This window comes from Carassius carassius, chromosome 13 (assembly GCF_963082965.1).
Source record: "Carassius carassius chromosome 13, fCarCar2.1, whole genome shotgun sequence".
Taxonomy (NCBI): domain Eukaryota; kingdom Metazoa; phylum Chordata; class Actinopteri; order Cypriniformes; family Cyprinidae; genus Carassius; species Carassius carassius.
Window position 1 is genome coordinate 27572132 of NC_081767.1, and position 27959 is coordinate 27600090.

The following is a 27959-nucleotide window of genomic DNA, read 5'->3' on the forward strand; positions in this document are numbered from 1 at the left end:
AATATATATATATATATATATATATATATATATATATATATAAATAAAAGTCAATCATTTACATAAAAGTTTTAGAGCATTTATCAAGTAAAATTTTTCAAGTTTGTTGGAACATAAATGTAAACTTAAATATACATTTAAATAAATACCATTTTAAAAATAAAAATCTGAAAAATATAAAAAATAAATATATAAAAAATAAATAACAGTAGTGCTGCAAACACACTAGCAACCAGCAACATTTGTGTTTGGTATAAATGACACAGAACATCTAAAGTGCATTCTAATTTCAAACTTACATCGCAGTCTGTTCATTATTAAAATAAAGTACAGTCAACCAAACATTTAAAAGGTTACACTGGTCAGTTTAAATAGACCGTAGTATACCGGTCCACTCTGCTGTTATGCCAAGGAGGTTTTTGCTCATGTGAAGAGGATGATCTTTATCGTCTAGTTTACATTAAATAAATACAAAATATTATAGTTTAACATTTAGATACATTGCGAATATGGAAACATTTGGATATGTGCAGAACGAGACGTGAGCAATAACTTCCAAATACATCTAGTCAAACCCGCGCTCGCTCGTCCTCGTATGGATCGGATCATTTTTCGGATCAGCAAAAAAAAAAGAAGGCCAAGACAAATAAACATACGTTTTGTCTTTTTTTATTAACATTAAATTATTAAATTAAAATATATGAAATCAACTTAAAGTGCACATAATATCTTGTGAGTTATCGTCACAGAGCTCTCCGTCCCCCTGGATGTCCACCCTTCTGTCGTGAGCGCAACAGAGGATGCTCGGGATAGTTCATCCACAACTGTTTTCTTCTCCTGTTCATAAAGATCTGGCACAATTTTTTCACTCTAACCTCTTTCCTCATCATTATATCTGACAGGGAATACAAAATGCGCGGGCCGTTCAAGCTCATCCGTTCCTCCGCTCGCCATGACCACTGAGTGTGGACTGAACATGCGCAACTTTTTTTTTTTCATAAATCAATCCGCGGGTCACGTGTGTGCCGAACCAAAGATTCTGATCCGAACGGATCACGGATCAATGATGATCCGTTGCACCACTACTATAGTGTGTCATTTGAAAACATTGCAGATGCGTTTTAAAATACAACAACGAGCACCACGAAACCATTTAAAGAGGGGCATTCAGCGGTCTCCTTGACGAGAAACAGTCCACAAAGTAAAATGATCTCCAACGTATGGCGCGCTCTCTTCATTTTATCAAATGATCATAATCAAATCTATTCATTTTACAGTCCTGCTACTAGCATTTTATTCAGACTAAAACCCCTTTAATTCGGGTGAGAAAGCTTTTTTTCCAAGTGGCTTTTGCACATAATAATAATACCGCTGCAGACACATTTTGCAGCATTAAAGTAATTAATTGATCATTAATTTAAACGACGATCGATTATGGAAATTATCGAATATTGACATCCCTAAATACAAATGAGTTGGATGGAAAACTGGTTATTGTCTGCATCAAACCATGCTTCCGAACAAATGTGATTCAGGGTTCTAGGCAGCTCGTGCCTGACGTGCCTGACTTTAAATCGGCGCTACTAAACACGGATATCGGCCGATGCCGATATATTAAAAAATGACAAATATCGGTTTAATTTATGTACTTGAAGATTTTGTGTTCTCAAAACGCCTTTAAGTGCAGCCAAGTTTGTGATTCCAAATCAAACCAGTGATCATACACCTGTGACGCGCGGATGTCAATGCAGGAGAGGTGCGTCTGACTCTGGGTTACCTTTACAGTGCTGCCATGGCTTATTATTCAGGTTAGAGGTTCTAAATACAAATAAATAAGCGCTAACAGCACATGACATCGTAAAAATAGGGGGAAATATTTACAGTTAGCGAAACATCTACAGAAAAAAATACAACTGTTATCAGATTAACCTGGCTGCCTTCTCATTAGATCCTCTGCTTTACAGCACAGTTAATGAAATGCTAAGGATAGGATCCCTTTACGCAATTGGTTATTGAATTTTGTGAAGTACTGTAGCATAAAAAAGGCTGTTTAACTGCATTACTGTGACTGCCTTTGGGAAACTACAGTTTTAAGGGGGAAAAAAACACCAATGGTGTTGATAAATGGATTGGCACATGGTTTGTCTAAAAGCGTATTAAAAACACCACATAGACAAATAAACAACATAAATAACTTGATTTTCACCACAGGGGGACTTTAAGCAAGTAAGTGCAGTGAGTAAATATTTTTACAACTGTGGGCTATGCTAAACAGCCCATGAACTGAGTTTGGAACTTGAGGCCAGTTGCAGTGTTCTAACATATGTTTGTAGTATATATCATAAGCCTTATTGTATATATTAAATTTAGGCTTTATTTTCTCACGTGGGGGTTATAAGAGTTTAAAAAAACAGCAAAACACATTCTAATACTGTTAGAATCGAAAATATTAGGAAAGCCCACTTACATGATAAATAAGAAAAATAAAGTTATTTGTGATTTTACATCTCCAATCATGACTTTATATGCCAGAATACGACTGTTTCATGTAATTGAAGTGAAGTGGAATGTGGCTAAGTATGGTGACCCATATTTGGAATTTGTGCTCTGCATTTAACCCATCCAAGTGCACACACACAGTAGTGAATGAACACACACACACAGACAAACACACCCGTAGCAATGGGCAGCCATTTTTTCGCTGCTGCGCCCAGGGTGCAGTTGGGGGTTCAGTGCCTTGCTCAAGGGTCTCACCTCAGTCGTGGTATTGAGGGTGGAAGAGATGCTGGTTATCCCTCCACCGACAATCCCTTCGTGACCGGAGATTCAAACCTACAACCTCCAGGTTACAAGTCCCACTTTCCAACTACGTGTCTAAAAATGGCATTTTATACAATACTGTTCAAACATTTGGGGTTAGTTCACCAAAGGCTGCATTTATTTGATTAGAAATACAGCAAAATTGTGAACTATTATGACAATGTCAAATAACTTTCTATTTTAAAACATTTTAAAATGTAATTTAATCCTGTGTTGTCAAAGCTGAATTTTCAGCTGCCATTACTCCAGTCTTCATTATATGATTCTTTAGAATTTACAGTTATAAATTGATTTGGTGTTCAAGAAAAATTATCAATCTTTAAAACCACTGTCCAGCTAAATAGTTTTGCGGAACCATTTCAACTTTATACATCCAAATACATTTACTGTCCGACAACACAACTTATGACAACGTTGTTTTATATCTAATAATGCAATATTATATCTCGTAACTCTAACTATTTCTAATTTAACCTATGTGACAAATATTTTTTTTAGACTGAATTGGCTTGAATAGATTGGCATAATTACTAGTATCCACCCTTTTTCTACAGTGACACTTTGTCTATGCAGTCAATAACACTTTGACTGTACACCTAAGAAACCTTTGTATGAGAGCTGCTTTGTTTAATCAAATAGACTATGTAAACTGTTTTTGCATGGATGGATTAGTGTTATGCAGTGTCAGATTGCCTCAGTCCACCTGTGGAAGATCTCTGCAAATTTCTCTTCAAACTTCTTCTTTCAATGAATCTGGCAACCAGTGGTAAAGTCCAGCTCTGAAATTTGTGTGTGCCTCTACTTTCGGTCAATTGGAAAACCCATCACCACTGGTATCTACTTTCAGCTGGAATTGGCAATACATATGAAGCAAGCTTTGCTCAAGATGGGAAGAATAAATTACCTCCTGCATCCATATCAGCAACGTTTTCTCCAGCACTGAGGCCACCTTCATCTTCCCAACCAGCCGCGCATTGTTTGATCGCTCACACAGAGCAGACAAACCGTTCCTCTCCTCTCCTTCTTCTCAACCTTCTTATTTCTTCTTAACTTCACCCGCTTACCCTCACTTCCTTACTTGAGATTGAGCTCTCCCTCAATCTGGCGCCTTATGGCTATAACTATATGTCCATCTATCACACCAACCCACACCAACAAACCTCTCTGTAATCCAGCAATGGTTAATTCCATCAGTCTCAAACTCACTATTTACCCCCATCAGTCCTGAAATCCATTTAAAAAGGTTGAGTGGTTCTTTGTAGTTCTTTTATCCTCAGCTGAATAGCCCGGATGGCTGTGAGGTACGAGGCCAAGACAAAGATAAATACGCAGCCAAAAAGCAAGGGGAATAATTACACTGAATACCTCTAAATCATAGTCAGGATGGGAGCCACTGCTGTGCTGGGCAGAAGTCAACGTAATGAAACCAGGCAAGATACAGATGATTCTCAGCTCTATTAGCAGTCCAACAGGGTACTCAAGAATGTAGAAAATATTGATACACAAAAGTATTGTACTGGCGTTTCATTATTTTATGAAATCAATACACTTACACAACTGACTGACTGATCAATTAAAATTAAAAGATTGTTGTGAATAAACTGACTGAACTTGTAACAACTAACATTACCTCTAAAGCTTTGTAGACCATGGGTTTTCAAACATGCAGGTCCATTTAGGAGGTCAGCTGAAATTCTGTATACATTTTTGTATACACACTACCAGTCAAAAATCTTGCTGTGTGAATCTGCTGTGTGTGTGCACTTTGGATGGGTTAAAAGCAGAGCACGAATTCTGAGTATGGTTTCTGAGTATGGGTCACCATACTTGGCTGTATGTCAGAGCATGGATTCCGAGTATGGGTGACCATACTTGGCTGTATGTCATGTCACTTTCCTTTCCTTTTTAATTTTTATGCTTACAAGGGCTGCATTTATTTGATCAAAATAGAGTACAAATAGAATAAGAACAGTAATATTGTGAAATACTACAATTTAAAAAGAATTGTTTTTGATTTGAATATACTTTTTCATTATTACTTATTCATGTGATGCGATTTATGTCACAAACCTTTTTCAAAATTAAAAATAAAATGAGCATAATTGAGCAAATATTTAATTTCTTAGATTTTTAAAAGGATTTTTTGTATTAAATTAAACATATCTAGAATGCTTAGTACATACACATTCCATCATTGACCCAATTAATGCGTTCTGGTATTGCTTAAATGGTTAGTTCACCCAAAAATGAAAATTAGCCAATAAATTATTTACCCACAAGTCATCATAGGTGTACAGTATATGACTCTTTTTTTTTTCAGACGAAACCAGTCGGGATTATATTAAAAATTGTCTTCTTTCAAGCCGTTTAATGTCACTCAGTTGGTGTTGCAGTGCATCTGTCCACAATAAGTTTTCACACGGCTCCGTGGGGTGAACAAAGGCCTCCTGTAGTGAATCGATGCGTTTTTGTAAGAAAAATATCCATATTCAAAATGTAATAAACACTTTAATGTAGCTTGCGCCAAAAGTTGTACACCGAAGTAGTTTTAGGCTGATGACGCATGAGGTCAATGCATGTGCTGGAAGCAATGTTTCCTTACTTTAGCAAAGGAAAAACAGTCTCCAACTGTCTTATATCGAAATCCTCCAACATTCTTCTTTACAAATCCTTGTTTTGTACTTCTAATTAAATTTTGTTTTGATCTCTCCCCTGCGCCTCTGCATTCGTCACTTCCACACGGTGCATGCCCAGAGCAGACCTCATACGTCAACCGCCCGACACTGTTTCCATTTACAACAGTGAGCGCAAGCTAGATTAAATTGATTATTACATTTTAAATATACAAAAATGCGTTGATTCACTACAGGAGGACTTTCTTCATCCCCCGGAGCCGAGTGAGACACTTTTTTATTAAGGATGGGCACTTTTTATTTTACTTCTTTAGGACTGAAGCACTGCAACACCTGCTGAGTGCCATTAAACAGCTTGAAAGATCAAAGACAACTTTTAATATAACTCCGACTGGATTCATCTGAAAGAAGAAAGTCATATTCACCTATTTATTATAGTATAGTTTGCTCAAAGAAACAAATATAAAGTGATAAGAGCTTCAAAGTCTTTCTAATAAAGCACTGCTTTGAGTGGATGGCTTTGCTCTCAGGCTATGCAGAAATCTTCTTTTTGCCATAGTAACCAACTGCGCAGTGATTATTATCCATAAGGACGACGTTTCAACTGGACAGGTGTGCACCATGATACAATGATTACAGAGGTCAGTAAGAATGTAGGAGTGGGAGGACGGAGAGAATGTAGGACAACAAAAATGCAGTGAAAATGAAGAACGAGACGCAAGGGTTAAGGACATCCACAGGAGTGGGTGGTTTTGGCAGAACGTGCCTTATTAAAAATGCCAGGGGAACCGACAATGAAGGGGGAATTGAGATAAATAATTGTTTTATTTTTATATATGCATTTTTTTTTCACAGCGCATAACAGTTTGAGAAATAATGTCTCTAATTGGCAGGCAGTCCGAAAGTAAGTGTCAACCAACAAATGAAAACGTACCCAGTATTCAAATGGTGTTAAATGTGAAGAGCTTATAGACTGAAAATTGATGCGAATGGCAGAAACATCCTCTAAATGTCAGTAATTCAGCAAGCTTCTTTGCTATTTTCTAAGTAGTGTCAACTGCTCACTCTTTTTAAAAGAAAAAGGCACATTACATCATTTGATGTGTTTTTATACTACAGTCCTCATACACTCAGATGTTGTCTTTTCAACGTGGCATCACTTCTGATATTTTATGTTGACCTCATGAATGAAGGATGAATAAAGCTCAAGGGAAAATCATAATTTATATGCCAAAGACGTACACATCACCTTGGTTACTGCTTTCTGTCTTATTTTCATAATACACTCTTTTATACATATAGATATGTTTTTGTTGCTTCATATGTGTTTTTCACACTGCTTACTGGAAAATCATGAGCTTATATCCCTGAAAAGTCACCTCCAGGAAGAATCTTCAACAGTTTCGCTCTTCATTTGCTTCTTACAATCAAAGAGATGCCAGACTACAGCTTTGCTGCAATGTGACACACATTATATTATGTGTCTATGAAGAGGCTAAGTGCTGTTGGTTTATATTCTTCTCAACACCTAATACGGGACTCAAGGGACTGGAGCTCAAACTTGGTAGCATAGAGACACTAAAAACTCAGACACACTCCAGACTCTCTTACAGTCTAATCAGCAATCCCCTTGGACCGTCCTTTCACACTGGCCTAACTCTGTAACACACTCTCTTTCTGTTTTCCCCAACACGTACACACACAAGATTCACCTTACCTGACCTCTTCTCTGGGATAGGAGGGTAGCCTTCTCCCTGTGGAATTCCGTTGCTCTTTCCCGGTGGCCAGAAGTCATCAAACCTCAGAGACCCTGTCTATCTGTCTCTCTCTCCCTGCTGTCTTCCTGCTTACAAACACCAGGATTTGTCTTGGATGTGTTTGCACTGTCTTGTCTTTTTCCAGATACAACCATTTGAAGGAGTGCCACAGGGTGCTGAACTGGGTCCTTCTGGATTTTCTCTGACAGATCCCTCAAGCACATTTCCCAGTAAACAGACATTCATGAGATCTACAAGGAATACCCCAAGTTAATACTACTGGTTCTTTGACTTCCAAAATTAAACCTGTTGGCAACATCATTATATTAGAAAGTGATGTGACATTCAGCCAAGTATGCTGAATGTATACCCATACTCAGAATTCGTGCTCTGCATTTAACCCATCCGAAGTGCACACACACAGAGCAGTGAACACACACACACACTGTGAACAAACACCCGGAGCAGTGGGCAGCCATTTATGCTGCGGCACCCAGGGAGCAGTTAGGGGTTCGGTGCCTTGCTCAAGGGCACCTAAGTCGTGGTATTGAGGGTGGAGAGAGCACTGTACATGCACTCCCCTCACCTACAATTCCTGCCAGCCTGAGACTCGAACTCACAACCCTTCGATTGCGAGTCCGACTCTCTAACCATTAGGCCACGACTTCCCCAATTGTAGTTCAGCACAATTCATAGGCGCTTGGTTGTAACACTGGTACAGAGTTCCCCCAAAAATGTATTTTACTCATAAATCTTAAATAAATAAAATATTGAAGCTTGAATAAATAAAAAGATATAATATTTAATTGATTATTATTATTGTTATTATTATTAATACAAAAGGTCCAATATTTATAATAATTCTATTTAATTATTATTATTATAAATATTTTTTACATGTATTCCTGTACTTGACTAACATACACACAAATATGAATCACTGTATAGCAAACTGTAACAATTGCATTACGTTTCTTCTAGCTAATATACATTTTAATCAGCCAGTACAATTTCTATAAATGCAATCAACAAAACTAATTTTTAAATTGTAAGTCTTCCCCTCTTTCTAGCCCACCAATGCACGTCTCTCTCTCAGCCTAGACTCCTGCATCTTTAAAGCATGAAGGCCTATCTAACAGCACCAGAACTGATAAAACACTGAGTTTTTATGCAGCCACGCACCAACTCAAACACGAGTGTGATTTGTTATTCCCTGTGGCGGGGCTGACTATTAGCCCTGCACTACTGTTGTTGCGATAAAAACCACAGCAGAAAACAATAACGAGAGCAGAACATCAAATAGCAGCGTGTTTTTTTCTTTAATCTCCCTTCTCAAAAATATTTGAAAAAGATGACAGAATGAGAGATGCTGTCTCAATCAGTACATTTACATTCCATTCCACTGCAGAAAAAGACACCATTGGACTAGAACCTAATCCATTTGAGTTAAGATAACTTGATGACACTACTTGCATTATTTTATCCAACACATCGAATTTGCATTCTACCAAAAATGCATTAGGTAAAGCCATGGTGTCACCTGTTAGACTGGTAATAGCACAATAAATAAAGCCAATTAAATTAATTGTATGGTTGTCCTTATCATAATCAATCATTCTAGGAATTCTGGCATTGTTGTAATGTAAAGTAACATATTTGGTCATATCAGTGGAAATTGAAGCTGATAATATGATAATATTAAACTAAGCTAGCCTGATTTGAAAGATTTTATATGGCATTCAAATTATTTACAAAAAAAAAGCAATAAGTGAGTAATACATTTCAGAAGTGGTCCAGTAAAAGCCGGGTTGTGACTCATTTGGAATTAAATTCATAATTATTTTTAATTTCCAAATCAATTCCTGAATCAAACAAGGTAAGAAACAGAATGCACAATTACAAATCAAATTTTAATGCTAATTCAAAGAAATTCACATAACAGAAATTAAAATATAATGCTGACTGTTGGTTTGAAAGACCTTGTTTGCCTGTTTTGATGGATGAATTCTGAGTTTTTCCCAACCGTGACACTTAAGTCAGAGGTCCAAAAGATGGATTTAGCAGTACAACACTGCTAACACTCCTCTGAAAACAAATACATCATTCAAACTTTGTCTTGTTGGTCAACCATAAAACCAAAAAATCAACAGCAAGCTAGAGGAAAAAGCATTTATTGACAAAATGTAGCTCTCTCTCTCGAAACAAATATAATTGTCTCTGAAAGTGGACACAGCATCAGCATAATTTCTTCACAGCTTATGTGGTCGAAACACTTTGAATATCTAATTAACATCATAAGTGATAAGTCAAATATGGATAGAAAGCACGACTAAATGTGAATAAATAAAATAAATCGATGTTTAGGCCATAATGATAAGAGATCTAATTTGGGCTTTGGATGCCTTCTCAAATACACCTGTGCTATGTTAATCAAAAAGCTAAATCTGTGCAGGAATTATCAGATTACCAATAATAAGAAATGTAAACTGTGGCAAAAAAAAAATGGCAAAAATGGAAATCAGGCAAAATCTAAGTTTCTTTCAAACACACAGCTTTTCACTTCATAAGATGACAATGGATGAACTGGAGACATGTGGACTACTGTGGATTATTGTGATGCTTTTATCAGCTGTTTGGACTCTTATTCTGACGGCACCAATCTACTGCAGAGGATCCACTGGTGAGCAAGAGATGTCATACTGAATTTCTCCAAATCTTTTCCAGTGAAGAAACAAACTCATCTACATCTTGGATGGCCTGAGTGTGAGTACATTTTCAGAAAACTTTCATTTTTGTGTGAACTTTTCCTTTAAAGCTTTTTATCGGTCACCATAGCCATTATTCTTTCATTTAAACACTTTTTTGCACAGCCATGTTTACAGCCAGAAGTCAAAATGTCCCCAATTGCTGCATTTTTGTGCTCAGGTAGAGTTGAACGTGGATTTATTTCAGTGCTGTCCCCTGTATATGCTTCCCTCTCGGCAGCATTTATAAATGACCTTTCTCCAACTTCAAGAAAATAAAAAAATAAGGAAAAATTGAGGAGTGGTCAGGCTATTTCTTTTGCCCTCTAGCTCTTACATTAACTTCCAAACAGTTAGTTTGAAAGTCCAGAATACCTCTTAATAACCATCCCATTGTCTGCGATATAAATATTCATTGACTCCACCAGATTGTCTTTCACTCTGCATAGGATGGTAGGGAAATCTGTGGCTGAGAGATGTGCCTGTCAGAAACCATTGCAGAGCCACAATTCACCTTCCCCCAATCAAGCCTTCCGCATAGCTCCTGCAGGCGGTCATACGGGTGAAATATTCCCCCTGTATAACGCCTTTTTTTCTTCTCTTTTTTTTCTCTATGCCTGCAGTTCTACTTCAGTATATTTTCACTTACAAAAATCCACAGTAATGCCAAGATCTTTTTTTATACACATCAATACCACTGTATTCTTAGAAGTACAGTACATTGTACTTCTAAGAAATATATGCCATTTCTACACAGTACCTTTTGAAAGGATCTATGTTTTTACCTACATATTTGTTCTAAATGTCCTTTTCTGCACCAGTGCTAAATGTTGAGGAGCAACTGTGAACGGGACAAAATACAGGTACAAAAGAAAAACTGCGAGAATCTCTTTTTCAGAGTAATGATGCTGTGGCTCAGTTTCTCTGGATGGTGAAGTGGAATCCAGAGGCATTTAATGAAAACACACAGGAACGTGACCTCTCAGCTACACATAAACATGGCTGAGTAAACAGGTCATTAAGAAAATAAAGCAATTTCTTCATTCTGTCAGGCGCAGGAGCAAGGGATTAATGGCCATGGAGTAGGCGCAGTCGCAGACACTGTTCACACAAGCCTAAAAATAACAGCCACAGACATCTAGACAATCTCTCACCCTGGACATGTTTAATGGCCATTGTTTCTGCTGTATTAAGCTACATGGGCTAAAGAGGCTCCCAAATGTATCCTCGGCAGTTAGAAGACTATGGATGCCACAATCAACATCTTGGTCTAGCCCTAGTCCAAAGCAACTGGGCAAAATGCACAATGCACAATTCTAAATACACATTTACCAAATAAGCCAATTAAAGAAGGATGCCAGATTCAGCTTCATACAATATAATGATCAGTGTTATTACTGTTAACTAAAACAATCAATTTTTTGGGGGGGGGGGGGGGGGGGGAGCTGTAAAAATGTATAAATGTTGCCTTGGCAACTAACTGAAGTAATATAAATTTTAGTTAAAGTACTTCGATTAAAATTGCCACGAACACATGCCCACATTAACCCACACGCAGGCTCTGTCTGTAAAACTCAACAAAGAGCTGAGGGTCACAAACAACAGGGCGTTGTCACACACCTGGACTTATTTTGTGTGTTTTTTCCCCTGTGACCCAGTTTCTGTCTTCCGTGTGTGGTTTTGATTAGTTCCCAGGTGTGTCTAGTCATTTCCCCATGTGTTCCATGTCCCTGTTAATTTAGTCATGCCATCCACCTGTGTTTCCCCAATTATCCCTTCTACAAAAGCCTTGTCCTTTCAGTTCTGTTTTGTCGGGTCTACTCGTCTAAATGTCAACTTGTCTACTTGTCACCTGTTACTTGCCACTTGCCTCTTGCCACCTGTTATTTACGACTTACCTTGTTTATGCTTTATTTAATAAATCCTTGTTTTGTTTATCCCTCGGCTCCGTGTTCCTTCCAGCAGCATAAGTCGTGACAGAAGACCCGACCTAAAAAGTTTAAGAACTGCGTGTTTTCCCTCCGTTTTGTTTTCCGTTTTTTCACAGTCTTTTTGTTTCCGTAGTGTGTCATGGATCCCCTCTATCGCCCCGAATACCTCCTCCTCCTGCTGGAGCAGGAGGGACTGTCTCTCGAGGACCATACGAGACGGTTTCTCTGGCTAGCTAATGCCACCAGCTACCCGGACCACGCGCTCTGCACCTTTTATCACGCCAGCCTGAACCCTAGGTGCAGAGCGTTGTCGCCCGAAGATGGTCCTCGGGAGGATTTCGCCGCATTTATAGAGTGGAATCTGGTGAGAAATGGGTCCCCTCTCACGGTCGGCCCAATGGAGGATCTCGCCAGGTCCACTCTGGACCCAGAGCCCAGCCTACAATCTCCCCACGGTACGAGGCATAAGCCCGAGCCCACCGATGACGGAGAGCCAGAGAGCATCCCGTCAGACCAGGTGCGAGAGCCGGCGACACTGCCCACCACGAGGGAGCATAATGTGGAGCGCCAAATGGGTCAAAATGAGGGGGTTTCCAATGCACCTATGCCAGATCCTCTGTTAAGCCCAGGAAGGGCTCCTGATCTTCCGTTAAGCCCAGGACGGGCTCCTGATCCTCCTGTAAGCCCAGGACGGGCTCCTGATCCTCCTGTAAGCCCAGGACGGGCTCCTGATCCTCCTGTAAGCCCAGGACGGGCTCCTGATCCTCCTGTAAGCCCAGGACGGGCTCCTGATCCCCCGTTAAGCCCAGGACGGGCTCCTGATCCCCCGTTAAGCCCAGGACGGGCTCCTGATCCTCCTGTAAGCCCAGGATGGGCTCCTGATCCTCTGTTAAGCCCAGGAAGGGCTCCTGTTCCCCCGTTAAGCCCAGGACGGGCTCCTGTTCCCCCGTTAAGCCCAGGACGGGCTCCTGATCCTCCTATAAGCCCAGGACGGGCTCCTGTTCCCCCGTTAAGCCCAGGATGGGCTCCTGATTCCCCGTTAAGCCCAGGATGGGCTCCTGATTCCCCGTTAAGCCCAGGACGGGCTCCTGTTCCCCCGTTAAGCCCAGGACGGGCTCCTGATCCTCCTGTAAGCCCAGGATGGGCTCCTGATCCTCTGTTAAGCCCAGGAAGGGCTCCTGATCCTCCGTTAAGCCCAGGACGGGCTCCTGATCTTCCGTTAAGCCCAGGAAGGGCTCCTGATCTTCCGTTAAGCCCAGGACGGGCTCCTGATCTTCCGTTAAGCCCAGGACGGGCTCCTGAACCCCCGTTAAGCCCAGGACGGGCTCCTGATCCTCCGTTAAGCCCAGGACGGGCTCCTGATCCTCCGTTAAGCCCAGGAAGGGCTCCAGCCCCAGAGCTTACTCCAATGCCTGCTCCTCCAAAATTCCCACCCTCCCACCCACTCCTGCCTCCTCCTCCGCTGTCGTCTGGCTGCCCCTCTGCTCGCCCTCAGCCTACCATCATTGTGGTGCGAGCTCAGCGGGACCGCCATCCTCCAGCGACGCCTTGGTCGGCGTCTCCCTCACCTCCGCCTCCAGCCTCTGAGGCCTGGACTCCGCCTCGGCCCGTTGACCCGTCGGCTCCACCATGGCTCCTAGCTCCTTCCTCTCCGCCGTGGCCCGGCAGTCCGCAGGCTCTGCCTGGCTCCCTCGTCCCTCCGGCTCTGCCTTGGTCTGGCGTCGTCCATCCTATGCCTCGGGACTCCACTCCTCCGGCTTCGCCTCATCCCTCCGTCCCTCCGGCTCCGTCATGCTCCTTCATCCCCTCGGCTACACCTCAGTCCTCGGTCACTCTGGCCTCACCGCGGCCTTCCGGATCCACATCGCCGCGTCAGTCACCAGAGCCATCTGTTCCGCCTAGGACCTCCGGCTCCTCCCCGTCACCCTGGCTCTTCGGCTCTCCGTCTCCGCCTCGGGCTCCTCCTCCACTTGCTCCGTTGCCGTGGGTCGAGTCCCTGGAGTCAGTGACCATTCCTCCTCCATGGCTCCTTCCACCGTCGGCCCCACCTTGGGCCGTTATGGCTGTGGCCTGGGTCCTGCTGGGTACCTCCTGCTTCACATCCTTCCTGGCTCCTCCCTCCGTCATCTCCTCCCTGGCTCCTTCCTCTGTAGTCCCTGTCTGCTGGCCCCCTCCTGGGAGGCTGTCCTCCACCGGAACCTCCTCCCAAGTTCCCACCCACGCCTCCCTTTGTTGTTTCTACGGTGCGAGGACGCACCTACCGGGAGGGGGGAGTACTGTCACACACCTGGACTTATTTTGTGTGTTTTTTTTCCCTTGTGACCCAGTTTCTGTCTTCCGTGTGTGGTTTTGATTAGTTCCCAGGTGTGTCTAGTCATTTCCCCATGTGTTCCATGTCCCTGTTAATTTAGTCATGCCATCCACCTGTGTTTCCCCAATTATCCCTTCTACAAAAGCCTTGTCCTTTCAGTTCTGTTTTGTCGGGTCTACTCGTCTAAATGTCAACTTGTCTACTTGTCACCTGTTACTTGCCACTTGCCTCTTGCCACCTGTTATTTACGACTTACCTTGTTTATGTTTTATTTAATAAATCCTTGTTTTGTTTATCCCTCGGCTCCGTGTTCCTTCCAGCAGCATAAGTCGTGACAGGCGTACGATGACGTCTGGAAATGCCACTGGCACAATCTCAGTTTTTAAAAAAGGCATTACTTGGTCATTACTTGGTCACTTCAGGACACAATCACTTCATGCCCACTAGCCAGCAAATCTTTTTTGTAAAAGACTAAATGATCATTGAGCAGATTCAGATTTAGACTGTCTATTATTGTCAGATTTAGAGTGTCTATTATTCCTTCCTCACTTTTTACATGCTGAATGGATGTCAGTAGGGAATATGATGGCTCAGAGGAGAATGTCTGTCACAAATGCAAAAACCTGCAGACTGGTAAGGTCTCTGAAAGACACAAGAATGCAAAACAAGGCTTAATTGGGGGCGATTAATGCAAAATTGAGATGACAGAATCTTGTGTTCGTGAAGCATATGGTGAATGTGTTCACTCCATCGATTAAATGTGGAAAATCAGAAACTGAGCATTGTGGTTACACATCGCAAACCTGGCAAAGTTTAATTGCCGGCAACACAAAAATTCAGACATCCATCTGCGCAAGGCTAAATTAGTTACAGAGTTCATTGTTTGAAGATGTGCTATGAAGGTTAACTTTCACTCTGTCTGACAATCAGCCCATATTTGCCTTGTTAAGCAAACAGGACCCTATGGCATTTCAATGAGAATTGTGTGAGGATGAGATTTTTTTTCCCCGCCAGGCTATCTGTCCCGTATTCTATTAACATTATGACACGCCCAATTATCTCCCATTGATTCAGTATCAATCATCGAAACGCAGAAGGATAAATAATCTCGGATGCTTGGGTAAATTGATGGTTTATGTATTTTGGAAGTCTTGTAAGTTGACAGAGGCTATGACATGTGCCATTAGTATCACCGGAGCTAGATGGAGAGATGCTGCTAACGGTTTAGACCTAGTGACACATGGATAGTATGATAGCTGGCAAAAAGAGAGGTGGGGATCAGCCTGTCCATGTGGATCGAAAGGAGCGTAAAATTGTGTCCAGCAAAGCGTGTGGGATATGACAGTCAGGACATGAAATTCTAATGAAAACCAAATCTAATCCAATTCCTATTTTCAAGAATTCCACCTAGTACAGCCCACAGCTCAAACTGCAGAGAAAAAAAAGAAAAAGAAAAAGAAACATAGAAAATCGTTTAGATTTCATTGATTCAAATGATAATTTCTGAAGTCACAATTTAGCAAAAGTAAAATGGAAAATGACAATTATTCATTTACGAAGTAAATGGAAATTCGCCATTTTCCTGTGTCAAACTAGGTAGTTGTAGCATGTCTAAAATATTGAAATGTACAAAGGATGATAACTATAAAGATTATTTACATTAAAAAAAAAAAAAATATATATATATATATATATATATATATATATATATGAAATAAAGTCTAATCTTGAAGCAATCTCTTATATACGGTCCATTAAAAAAAAAAAATCAGTAGACTCCTAGTGAAACATGGCATCAGTGGATCTGTATAGGCAATGCTTTAAAAAAAAAAAAATTCTAGTCAGCACATTTAATTTAAAGCAATTCCCATTAAATATCTTAGCTTCCTTTTAATAGTAACATTTGTTTTCCGCACTAGATATGTGTGAAGTTCAGACAATCTTAATTTGCACTTCAGTAATGATGTCTGGTTCAAACGAACACAAAGGATTCTTTGTTCTTGTCACTTGTTTACCCATCAGTGAAAACAGAGGAATGCTTCTGAAGTATGCAGAGTCCTTACTTTAATACTTTATTAAAAGTGCATCCATTTTACTTTATTTCAAGGTCTAATGAGGCCTTCACAGTGCTGTCAGCTCTTTCAAAAGTTCTGATTAGTTTCCTTCACAGAAACTAATCTGTGCCTCTAGGGACTTTATGTGACTGGGTTGAAGACATAAAGAGACAGATGCGCAGAGAAAGAAGTAGTATGTGGAAGAAAGACACTGCATCATGCTGCATGTGCATGTGGGTGACAGGTTAAGAGGATGAAGGCCAATTCGCCTGACACCCTACTACAGAAATGCACATTTAAAAGTATCTGTGTTTCCTTTCAACCATCCATAACAACAGCAGCCTTTCCCAAAATAGTCCTGCAAAGCCACTTGAACAAAGATTTTTTTGATACGCTAATCAACAAATGCTCACTGCCACATCAGCATCATGCCAGTTTTCATTGTGGAGCAGAAAAGGTTGCTTAGGATAGAGGATTTGTCTTCTTTTCATAGAAATGCTTCAAAGGATGTTAGGTCTTTATGAGAGAGGAGCTTAGAGCTCAGAGTACAGTGTAGGGTGGTTCATTCTCTCCAATTTTGTCCTTGAAACATTTTTTTCTCCTTTTCATTGCTAATTTATGTGCAGATCTAAAGACATGGATAAGATACAGCATGGCTGTATGCACTTCAAAGCTATAGTAATAAGTATTCAAAAGTATAATCAAAGTTTTCAGGCTGGCCTACACTCAAAAATCAAAATGACTGCAATTGAAATCAAATAAATTAAGGCTTTTTCCCGTTTACAGTATCAAAGAAAAAAATTAAATGGTTAAACGGTTAAACAGTGTGAGGTAAGATGTAGTTTAACCCTAAAAGTGAATATTTGCAAATGTTTCATGATAAAAATGTTAAATGACCAATAGTAATATCCAGTAGTGATATGATATTACTCTCTGCAACGTGTTTTTTTTTTTTTTTACTTAAATTCAACACAACAAATAATAATAAGATCTAAAATGTAAACACATATAATCTATTTCACTTTCCTGTAGTGCTGCAGTTTTAAATTTACGTATCGGTCTTCTATTGGTTACACGGTTTCACATGATACAAATTCACAGGCCAGAGTTCAGCAAACTTGATCTCTGGAATGCAACGACATGCAAAAAACAATTTTTTTCATAAAAAATTGTGCAACTAAATACACTTGAAATGCTGTGATGAACAAAAATGCTAAAGAGGTGACTAAATTCGCTCTGGTATGTTGTTATACATCTCACACACTATTCTCTTCAGAACTCTGGCAAACAAATTCACTCAGAGGCACTCATGCTCACCTGTTGTTGTTTTTTTGGGTGGCAAGCAGAGTTCCTTCAGAATTGCTGGCACTATATCGCCATCTATACGGTCGGAGTGAGTACTGAGAGTGTTGAGAGTGTTGGGGGTTGGGAGAGAAGATTGCAAGGCAGAGATTGATTTGCCCTCTCTCAGATGTGGCACTTAGCTGAGGTGATCTGCTGTGAATCATGACAAATTAAAGAAAACAGACCGAGCCTCGCTTTGGAAATAAGCACAGCTAAGAGAGGAAGAGGGAGAGAGAGAGAGAGAGCTGTGGAACCTGATGTCCCTTCATGTCTCTGCCGGTTACCTAAGTCCTGTCTGAGACACAGCTCTACAGGAGGGGGGAAAGGTGTTAGTCACAGGCCAGCTGAGGTTTAGGCTCTTCTTCAGGCATTGGTGAGTCATACAGGCAGGAGATCAATGCAAAAAAAGAAAATATAGGATTACAGTCAAGGTAGGGTTTAGTTGGCTGATTTGATCTTCCGCCGTCAATGCAAAAACAGCAACGAGCCAAGAAGAAGCAGATCAAAGCGTTCAATATCACCATCCAATTAGATTACGCGTGGAGGAAAGCAATCTATCGTTTCACATAGGGATGACTTTGAAACGGATTTTTACTGGTTAATGGGGATGTGTAAAAAGAAACATTTTCAAAATCGACAAGTAAGTGGGAACTTGCCTTAAATGACTAGTCGATTAATCGTTCTTAAAGAAGAACTTAATAATTAGGCTGGTTTTGGGTTCATCTGACCCCAATTGGAAGTTTATATTAGACACATTCAGCTATTTGGAGAGCAATCGACTTGAATGAAAACCAGCGGACTACAGTTGTTATTTTAAAAGTTAGCCTATTTTAAGCTTGGCAAGCTGTTCAAAAAAGCAAAAACAGTACAAAATGCAACAAAGTGACCAGAGTGGCAGTGCTTTGAGGGGGATGAATTTGAAGGTTTTTGAGTTGGTTTTATGCTGCAAACTGCCTTACAGGTAAAGCACAATATGCGGCTAGCATACTAATAAAAGCAATGCTTGTAAAATATGAAAACATAAAAAAAAAAAAAAAAAAAAAAAATTGTGCTGCTTAAAATTTTTGTGGAAACCGTGATTTTTGTCAGGATTCTTTGAAGAATAACGTTCAAAAGAGCAGTACTTATTTGAAATATAAATCTTTTTTAACATTATAAATGTCTTTACTATAATTTGAAATCAATTTTATGCTTCTTTTTGAATAAAAAATATAAATTTATATTCACACACATCACTGGCACTAATCATTTGAACCGTACAATAATTAGACATCACTTATCACTCTTGTGTTAACGAAAAAGTTGCTTGTGTCATGTCAATAAAATATTATAAAGCAGAGAATATCTAGAAAAATATTTACTATGGAAATATCAAATAAATAATTTTCATGTTTTTCTCTGATCTAGAAAACATTTTTCACCTAATATTTTCATTTTTTTTTTATTTGACTATGAGATCCACATATTTATGCGCATAAGAATATTTTGAACCATTCACAGGTTACATTTTGTCTTAAAACAGGGATAAAACAGAGCTTTGACTACGAAAGACGGAAAGATCAGAACAGCGGTGGTCAGGACTGCAGTGCACATCCTGTCTGCTTATCACAAATCAGATCCCTGCCTTCCATTTATCTCTGTTCCTGTCATCAATCATACCCAACAACATGCATCTTTCTAAAGGAACACACACACACACACAATGGAGAACAATTTTCTGCCATTATTCCTACCATTACTAATCTCTGGGTCCCCTTTAATACACAAGGAATTGTGCCACATAAGCATCTACAGATAAACATCATAAAAGTATCATATTAGCGATGACATTCGGCTGTTCTCACTGTGAAATCTGTGTACATGTGCATGTTTCTGATACAAATCCCCATTTTGCCTCCGGGCTCCACATGTCACCGTGCACAACAAGCACACAGTCACACAGTCAGACAAACGCCACACAAATACCATTCAATTAATTACTACTTCCAACTAGTGAGTTGGAAATCCAGTGTCACAGATAAAGCCGTTCATGTTTACAGTATGAGTCACTGCGATTATATTTGGATTGGCTAATGCAGGCTAGGCCATCTGGGTGGTTTTAGATATTCGGAAAGAAAAGATTCCACCAGTAATTGACTATGAATCAATATGCAAATACAGTAATGTTATATAAAATTTCCACTTCTCTCAGAGGGACGAGGCGGTCCAGGGACCTTTCACAGGCCTGGCATGTCACACGGTGTGTTTGAGAAGAGGATTAGAAGATACAGGCTTTTGAGGCTCTCCTCGCAATTATCTGCCCGATGGAGGGATGATCTATGCAAACAGATAGGAGATAGACAGGGACAGATAGAAAGAAGGGAACTAGGGATGGATAGAACAGTTTAGATACTAGAGAACTAACAATGTGAGATCTCTTTCTGCTAAATAGTTGCTTGGGGGACTCTAATGCAACGATTGCACTTAAAATGAAGCAAACTTAAACACAAGCGAGCTTTCATTCTCCAAAGATTGTCAATGTCTATAAATCAGTTCCATTCAATATAATGAGTTAGAACTGTTGATTTGGTCTTGGTTAAAATGAGCAAGCAGCTCTGGGACGTCTCTCTTTGCTTCCATTTTAAAAATGGATAGTTCAGCCTCTGGCTGTTACAAATCTATAACTTTGATTTTTTGACACAAAACACAAACATTTATACTTTGAAGAATACTCTGATCAGTCTACACAACACAATTAATAAAAGGTACAAAACTGTTCTGGGGAACCCTTTCAAACGATACTAATCTGGCTTTCAAGGAACTAATATGTATAAAGATCCAAATATGTACTTTTTAGCTTTTGTACCTTAGGGTACTGCCCCAGTGACATGTATTAAATTGCAAGTCTACATTGTAGTATAAAATATAGTACCGCAAGAAGACAACTGGCCAAGAGACACACAGGAACCAGTAGCATTTGATGGACTCCTGATGTCACTGATATCAAACCTGACATGTCATCTAACGGTGCCATATTTGATTGCAGAGATGCTAAGATGATAAGATTTTTTTTTTTTTAAATAATTATGACCAAATCGCTCATTTGTCATTTAAATTTTACTTGCAAACAAGTTTAACCAACTAAATTATATTATATATACAAACACACACACACACACACACACACATATCATATATACATATATTATTTGGAAAGGAGAAAGGGGAAAAGAGAAAACAAAAAGAGGATCCATTTACAATATGTAAACCACTGAACCAAAAATCATACGAGGAAGACATTAAGAAATTATTTCAGAATGACTCAGTATTCATCTGTGTGTGTATATGTGAGCAACTATTTATGAGCATCTTCCTGTGGCTCAGTAGTAGAGCATTGCATTAGCAGCGCAAAATGTTGTGGGTTAAATTCCCAGGGAACACACATACTGGTAAAACAAAAAAACAACTTCTTTATTGCCTGATTGCACTGTAAGTCGCCTTGGATAAAAGCGTCTGCTAAATGCTTAATTGTCAATGTATTTAAGGCCCAGAAATCTGAACACATCTTTTCGCTCTGATATCTCTTTACATTGCCCGAGCTTTTTGACTTATTTGACTAGCACCTACTCCACAATGTACTGGCTACATATAAATACTAACACACAAATTTGTGCCTTAACAAAAATTCTCCAACATTGCTCTGCTTCCGCTCTGTTACCAAGTTGAAATGTTGAAGGTCAATAGGCCTTGACCTCTAAGACTCTAGACAAGCATTAATCTACCACTAGAATCGTTTTGTAATCACTGATTCCTCACCAAGAGCTATAACCCACAAGCATGCACAACCTCTCTGCTATGAAGGAATTGCACAAATAAGGCAAAATCAAACCTATGCAGCAAAAGTGGTGACATTGGTAGAGGATAGGTAGTACAAAGGAGGGTCGACACAGGGAGCGATCCATTCAGATCCACTGCAGTGCTAATGACTGGGTGCTCTCATTATCTCCATCATTACCAGACCTTCATTTACCATATTGTGCAACAGCTAGTGCACGAATTCATCAATATTTCTCACTCTGGTAAGACAAGCTTCCTCCTAATGGGGCACTTCAAACATGAAAGCAGTCACAGTACAGTCCATCTGCAAGGTTAAATACAAACCAGACCTCCCAAATCTCTCTGTGCTTCAGTACAAGGTTACCTAAAGGCACTGCATGGACCAGACAGTCAAGTTAGTATCCGCAGTTCATATTGTGCTTTTTTCATACTTAACATTATAACGTTGTAACCCCTAAATTCAGTTTTAACATTTAAGACTAATTTTTTTCCTTTATATATATATATATATATATATATATATATATATATATATATATATATATATATACATTGTTTATCGGTAATAACATGAAAATAATTACCAGCTTTTTGGTATTGGTCAGAATTTAAATATTGTTGCTTCCCAGAGTTGTTTTACTATTATTCAACTACTATTAACACTATTTATACTATACACTAATACTAATATACTATATAATAATATTAATACACACTGACTTATCTATTACCTGAGATACTGGTCCGCATGTTCCATCCCAAAGAATCCTCACCACTTAGGTATCTTACAGCAAGCAAACAAAATTATTTTCCCTTCCATTTCTTGCTCTCTTTTTCCATTTTCTAATGCCATGGTGGGGAAACTGGGTAAATAGATAAGTTAATTTAAAAAATAAAATAAAATAACACACAAAAGCAATGGGGGGAGAGAGAACTAAAGATAAATGTCTGCACCACATGAGTATGGCACACTTATTTTATTTTATTTTGTGTATTTGTTATTTTTATAGGTTTTTTAATAAAAGAAATTCTGTATAGCCTTAAATATTTTTATATAATGTTTATTTTTACTGTTTAGCTTTAAGTTCTTTTTTATAGAACTTTTTCTTCTTTTTGTTTACATTTTTTTTTCATCTAATATTTATATTTTATTTTATTTCAGCTTTATTTCAATTAATGAAAATAGTTTTAATAGTTTTCGTAAAACAATAACAAACACTTTTTCTATCCCTAGTTTAGGCTACACAAATGTAGCTACTTTTAAGTAGCAAAACTCCATTTCAAAAATATTTCGTTTTTCAACAGAAAAAAAAAGAGTCCAGTATGACGACCCATAACACCAATCCAAACATTCCAACCTAATTTACAGAGCTCTTTGGTGAGGACACCATGCAACCAACTGCAGCTTAATTCATTTAGAGTCATGTTAATGTAAAGTGAAGGATCTCAACTGAATACATTAAATGAAAAACTCTTAAATATTGCAGGTGATTTGCATTTTGACAAAAAAAATGTAGAAATCAAGAAACCCTGTTGCTACCTCACCTCACCATTTGCTAAGAAGGGACGCTATACATACATGCACTTTGTAGCTGATGATGAGCATCCTAGACACAGAGAGTGGACACAGCTGAAGCCAGCCCTTCCGCATGACTGCCTTTAGGCTTTACACCTAAAGAGAAAGTGTGATTGTGTGTGTGTGTGTGTGTGTGTGTGTGTGTGTGTGTGTGTGTGTGTGTGTGTGTGTGTGTGTGTGTGTGTGTGTGTGTGTGTGTGCTTGTGCGTTATGCCTTGGCCGAAGTGATGTGCACCTGTTACCCTTGCAATAAACAGAAATGACACCAGCCTAAAGCAGCACCTCTTTCTCTCATTAGGGGTGATAAATCACAGGAGTAACACATAAGTGGCAACAAAGTCATCAAACGCACACCATCCATGTCTCGCCGCAAGGTCATCAAATGGGAAAGTGATCCATATAGCAAGTCAAAAGCATTAAGTGTGGCCTATACAAGATTTAAAGCCAATATGTGCATCCTGGAGCGAACAACATCCACTCCAAACTTTAAATGGCCACACTGATTTATCTATTACTTGAGATATTGGACAGCATGTTCATATTGGACAGCATCCCAAAGAATCCTCACCACTTAGGGATCTTATAGCAAGCAAAGAAAATTATTTTCCCTGCTATTTCTCGCTCTCTTTATCCATTTTCCAACAACTTGCTGGGGGTAACTGGGTAAATAGATAAGTAAATAAAATAAAACACAAAAGCAATGGGGGAGAGAGAGCTAAAGATAAATGTCTGCACCTCACGGGTACGGCACACTTATTCTGAATCATTGCAGCGGCTCGTGACTGCTTAACGTTTCATTTTGGAAACAGGGATTTATAGCGGAAGGGAATTCACAGGCTCCGATACGCAAGGGAAACTTGGCGCCCTACCTGCACGACTATAAATAAGATCCTTCTTACTTGATCACACACGGAGCCAGAGAGGAAAAATGGGATTTCGCACTGCTGGCCAGGAAGACAGTGAGGGTGAGACGACCATCTAGAGAGCATCACAGGCTATATAATCTATTTAAAGTGGTTTATTTCAAATGGAAGCCAAACATAGACAACATCTTGTTTACAATGAATTGTTAAAAAGAACGTGCTGTAATCTGTTCGGACTCCCTAAGGATTCAGAGCATTGTGATGATTCACATCTATAAAAGTAAAAGCCTAGTGAAGCATCTGAGAAGACCGGAAATGTGCCTAATGCCTCATAAGTATTAATAATGAGTGCATATTGATAGGTCTCTCAAAGTTCTCAAGGATAAAGTGTCTTTTTTTAAACTGCGCACAAAGCCTGGAGCTTTCTGTGTGATAAACAACAAAGAAGGTGTACTTAAATTAGTCAGAGAATAATTTATGTAGCACATGCTGAGGGCATGTGAAGTTATAAATCACCTATAGGCTACTTCAATCTATTCCATATTAACATTTATCTAACTGAAAACATCAAAAGCATATTATCTTCAAAGGGCCATTTGAGAATGACAGCTTGATGAATTAGAGCATTATAAATCATATTATCAGAAAATAATGACATTTAGTCTGTGAGAGGAAAAAACCACCACAACACCTGTTGTTTAATATCCTGTATGAGGATTTAACTAATGAGCAGTGGCTTTCAAATAAGCCATCAAGATTTTTTTATGCAGGATGCCATATCTTCTTCACCCCGAACTGACCACTTACTATCTAATGACTATCACATGCAAACAACATGACAATATTAACTGTCCATTAGTATTAACAGCCTCAGGTTCCTACAGTAAATCCTTTTGATTTAGACATGACAAAAATATGACAAAAGTAACCAAAGTCAAAACTAAAAAAGGCTAATAGCTAGCTGGTTATTGGTGCAAGCAGATCACTGGAGGCTGGTTAACCATCTACAGTGTGCCAATAGCAAGTTTGGCCACTTTAAGCTTGTATGTAGCTGTAGTTGCCTTTCCAATATGGTCAACCAACTTGATCCAGCTAATGACCAACTTTAACTAGATGTCCGAAAACACATCTATCTAACAGATTTAATTATTTACATGTGAATTCTTTATTTCAGTTAGCTGTTTTAATTGTCTTAGTTTGTTACCAATTTCGATGCTTCATTTAATCAATTTGAAGTGATAAACTGTTAAAGACGGATATACAGTCAATCACTTGTATTCGGTTATTTATTAATATTTATTGGTCTCGATGATTTAGTTTTAAGCGGCTCTTTCGTCGTTAATCGTTGATCTTGTTTATTGTTAAAGCTCCCTGTAAGCTCTCTAGTGAACTTATAATTAATTTACAGTTAATTGTCCCGTTAATTAATTAATTATTTGTTTGGTTTATTTGGTTTTAGCGAACTCATATGACTAGATAGACACTGTTTTAGTCTTGAAACGTTTATTTGTTCGCTCATTTACGGATTCTTTGCTGTCTTTAGTGAATGGAGAAGGGCTCCGTGCGTCAGCCCGTCGTGTGAATGTCTCCAAATGAAGGGAGCCAAAGGAGCGCACAACTTCAGAGCTGAGCGGAATATAGATGCGATCTGAGACTGAGCTTGCTCGTGATTTGCACCCACCTGAACCCAGTGCATAGACTGAATCACACGAACGGACTCGAGTAAACGTTCGATGCATCCGAGACATGGCTACTGTGATAAATAAATAGAAATAAAGAATACCATGTACTGATCTCTATTCTGCTTGTCATGGCATTCAGTTTAAGTAGCCTATTATCTCAGTACAACTCTTTCTGCTTTACGAGTTGTAAAAACATGCAATGCGCTCACAAATTAATTTCTCAATTTTTCCCGAGTGTAGATTAATGCAAAACAAACCGAAGATCCAACTCGAGCGATATTCCTGAACATAAAGGAATTAAACCTCTCGCGCCTACCTGGGAAACGAGGAATGCGATGAAAATGCAGGTTCCGAACTCCATGGTCTCAGATCAGTGGGAATAATGTTCAAAACAAGATGCTGGTCGGACCAGCGCTGTTCATAATTCCAGAGTCGCGAGAGTAAAGCCCCTCTGCCTCGAGCTGCCAACTTCCCAAACAGAACTGCAGCCTCGTGAGCAGAGCATTGGAGTCCACCACCAAAAGATTTATAGGGGGGGAGGCTCGTCTTTGACTCGCGCATGAACCTGACGTGCTCTCATTGATGCTCAAGTAAAGTCTTCGCAGTTTTGCATTGCATTCCTTTATCTTTCACTGATTTCAAACTTTCTTTTTGGAGAGACAAATTTAGAATAAAGAGTTTAATAGGGTGATATATTGCATATTTACTCACTTAATGGCAACAGTATTCTAGATTAATCAGACGTGGCTTGCTGTGCTTTTAAAGTGTCATGTTTAATTTTTTTTCTTAAGAGAAAAGAAGTAAGCTTAGGGTTTATGACTGGTCATAAATCAAAACTTTCCAGAGTGTGCTCTAGAGATCAATGACTCAGCTGGTGGGTTGTGACATTAAAATGGGTCACGGATCTGTTCTGATTGGGTTGTGGATGGGAGCAAAAAAATAATACAGTGCAACTAAGCATATAGCTATGTAGGTAGATTTTAAAATGTGATAATGAAACAATCTCCAAAAGTTTAAGGAGATCAAATCATAGCTTCAGATACAGACCATTTCTAAAGGTGCAGTATTCTGAGGAACTTACAAAATAGTGATACAAAATGATTGACAGCTAGCCAAATATGAATTGGTTTGTGATATGCACTCATCTATAAAAACTATGAAAAAATAACAAAACCCAAACTACATTAAACAACTGAAGATTGATTGGCACTTGATGCCCAATATAAAATTAGAGTAGGCTACTGAAGCAAAACCAGTGCTGATAGAACAATCTGTATGCATCCACCTAAAGCATCAACGTTTTAAGATTTTAATAAAGAAAACTTCACATTTTGAGGATGTTAGCTAGAATTAAAACTAATTTAAAATTCACCTATATTCTGCAGTTCAAGTAATTGCAGAACATTTTAAATGTTGGCTATTTGGAGAGGCTGGACAAACAAGGTCATTTTGTTAACACCAAATTCAAAAAAATTCAAAGCAGCATCTACTGTACAGTAGAATTCCAGTTTGTTACAACCATGAGGGTTAAACTTCCATGTGTGAGAGCCACAACCAGTCCTGATAGAACAATCTGTACTCACCTAAAACATAAAAAAAATTAATGACTTAAAAAAATACTCAGATTATAAGGATGTTAGCTAGATGTGTAAATAATAGCGAAACATCTTAAACTGTATGTTGACTATGTGAAGAGGACAGACGGTGGGCAAACAAGGTAAATTTCTTTATAACAACTTCATTAAACTTTCAGAATAGCTTCTGTAGTTAGTTTGTGGGTTAAACTGTCATTTGTGTGTCATGATTTTTCCTTTTAAAATCACAACACAAAGATTTATTATCTTGACTGACAACAACTCAACAGCTAACCACCCAATCTCTCTTGGATTTTGTCATTTTCAACCAAACTCTTTCAAATCAAAGGCTGCACCAGAAACTTTTTAGCATTTATATTTTGTTTCGTTACGAAATTGTTTCTTTGACCATGGTCCATGTTCAAGAGACAGAATCTCTCTATTCCAGTCATCTGCCATTTCTACAAATGCAGTGGCAAAAGTTTCTGATGAAGTTCAGAAAAGACATAATGTCTATTAAAATCTCATTAAGTAGTGTCTGACACACTGTCAAAAGTTCACAGGTAATCAAGAGAATTGAACATTTGGCTCTTGAGAATGTTCCAAAATTTGACATGGTAAATCTGAGAACAAAATCTAATCTGAAAATAAATAATTAACAATAGTTTGTTCACATGGACAGATGAGAAAAAAATCACAAATACCCAACAAGGAGCTCAAATTTAATTGTATCTTTAATAGTAAGAAACAGCTTAATCTTTAGCGGTTTATGTTTGTTTCTGTATTTTAGTTTGCTTTACTCTCAACTCTCAACATTTTTTTATTTCCCCAATGTAACATGTAGCATGACACAG

At 39.0% G+C, this 27959-nt stretch overlaps 1 protein-coding gene across 1 annotated transcript in view; it reads right to left on the minus strand.

Annotated features, from left to right (window-relative positions):
• Positions 1 to 26018, minus strand: part of cdh13 (cadherin 13, H-cadherin (heart)) — a 353836-nt gene extending 327818 nt beyond the window's left edge. The window contains exon 1 of the mRNA XM_059565191.1: positions 25848 to 26018. Within this exon, the coding sequence (XP_059421174.1) occupies positions 25848 to 25892 (45 nt within the window). The 5' untranslated portion in view covers positions 25893 to 26018. The remainder of the gene's footprint in view (positions 1 to 25847) is intronic.
• Between the last annotated feature and the right edge of the window lie 1941 nt (positions 26019 to 27959).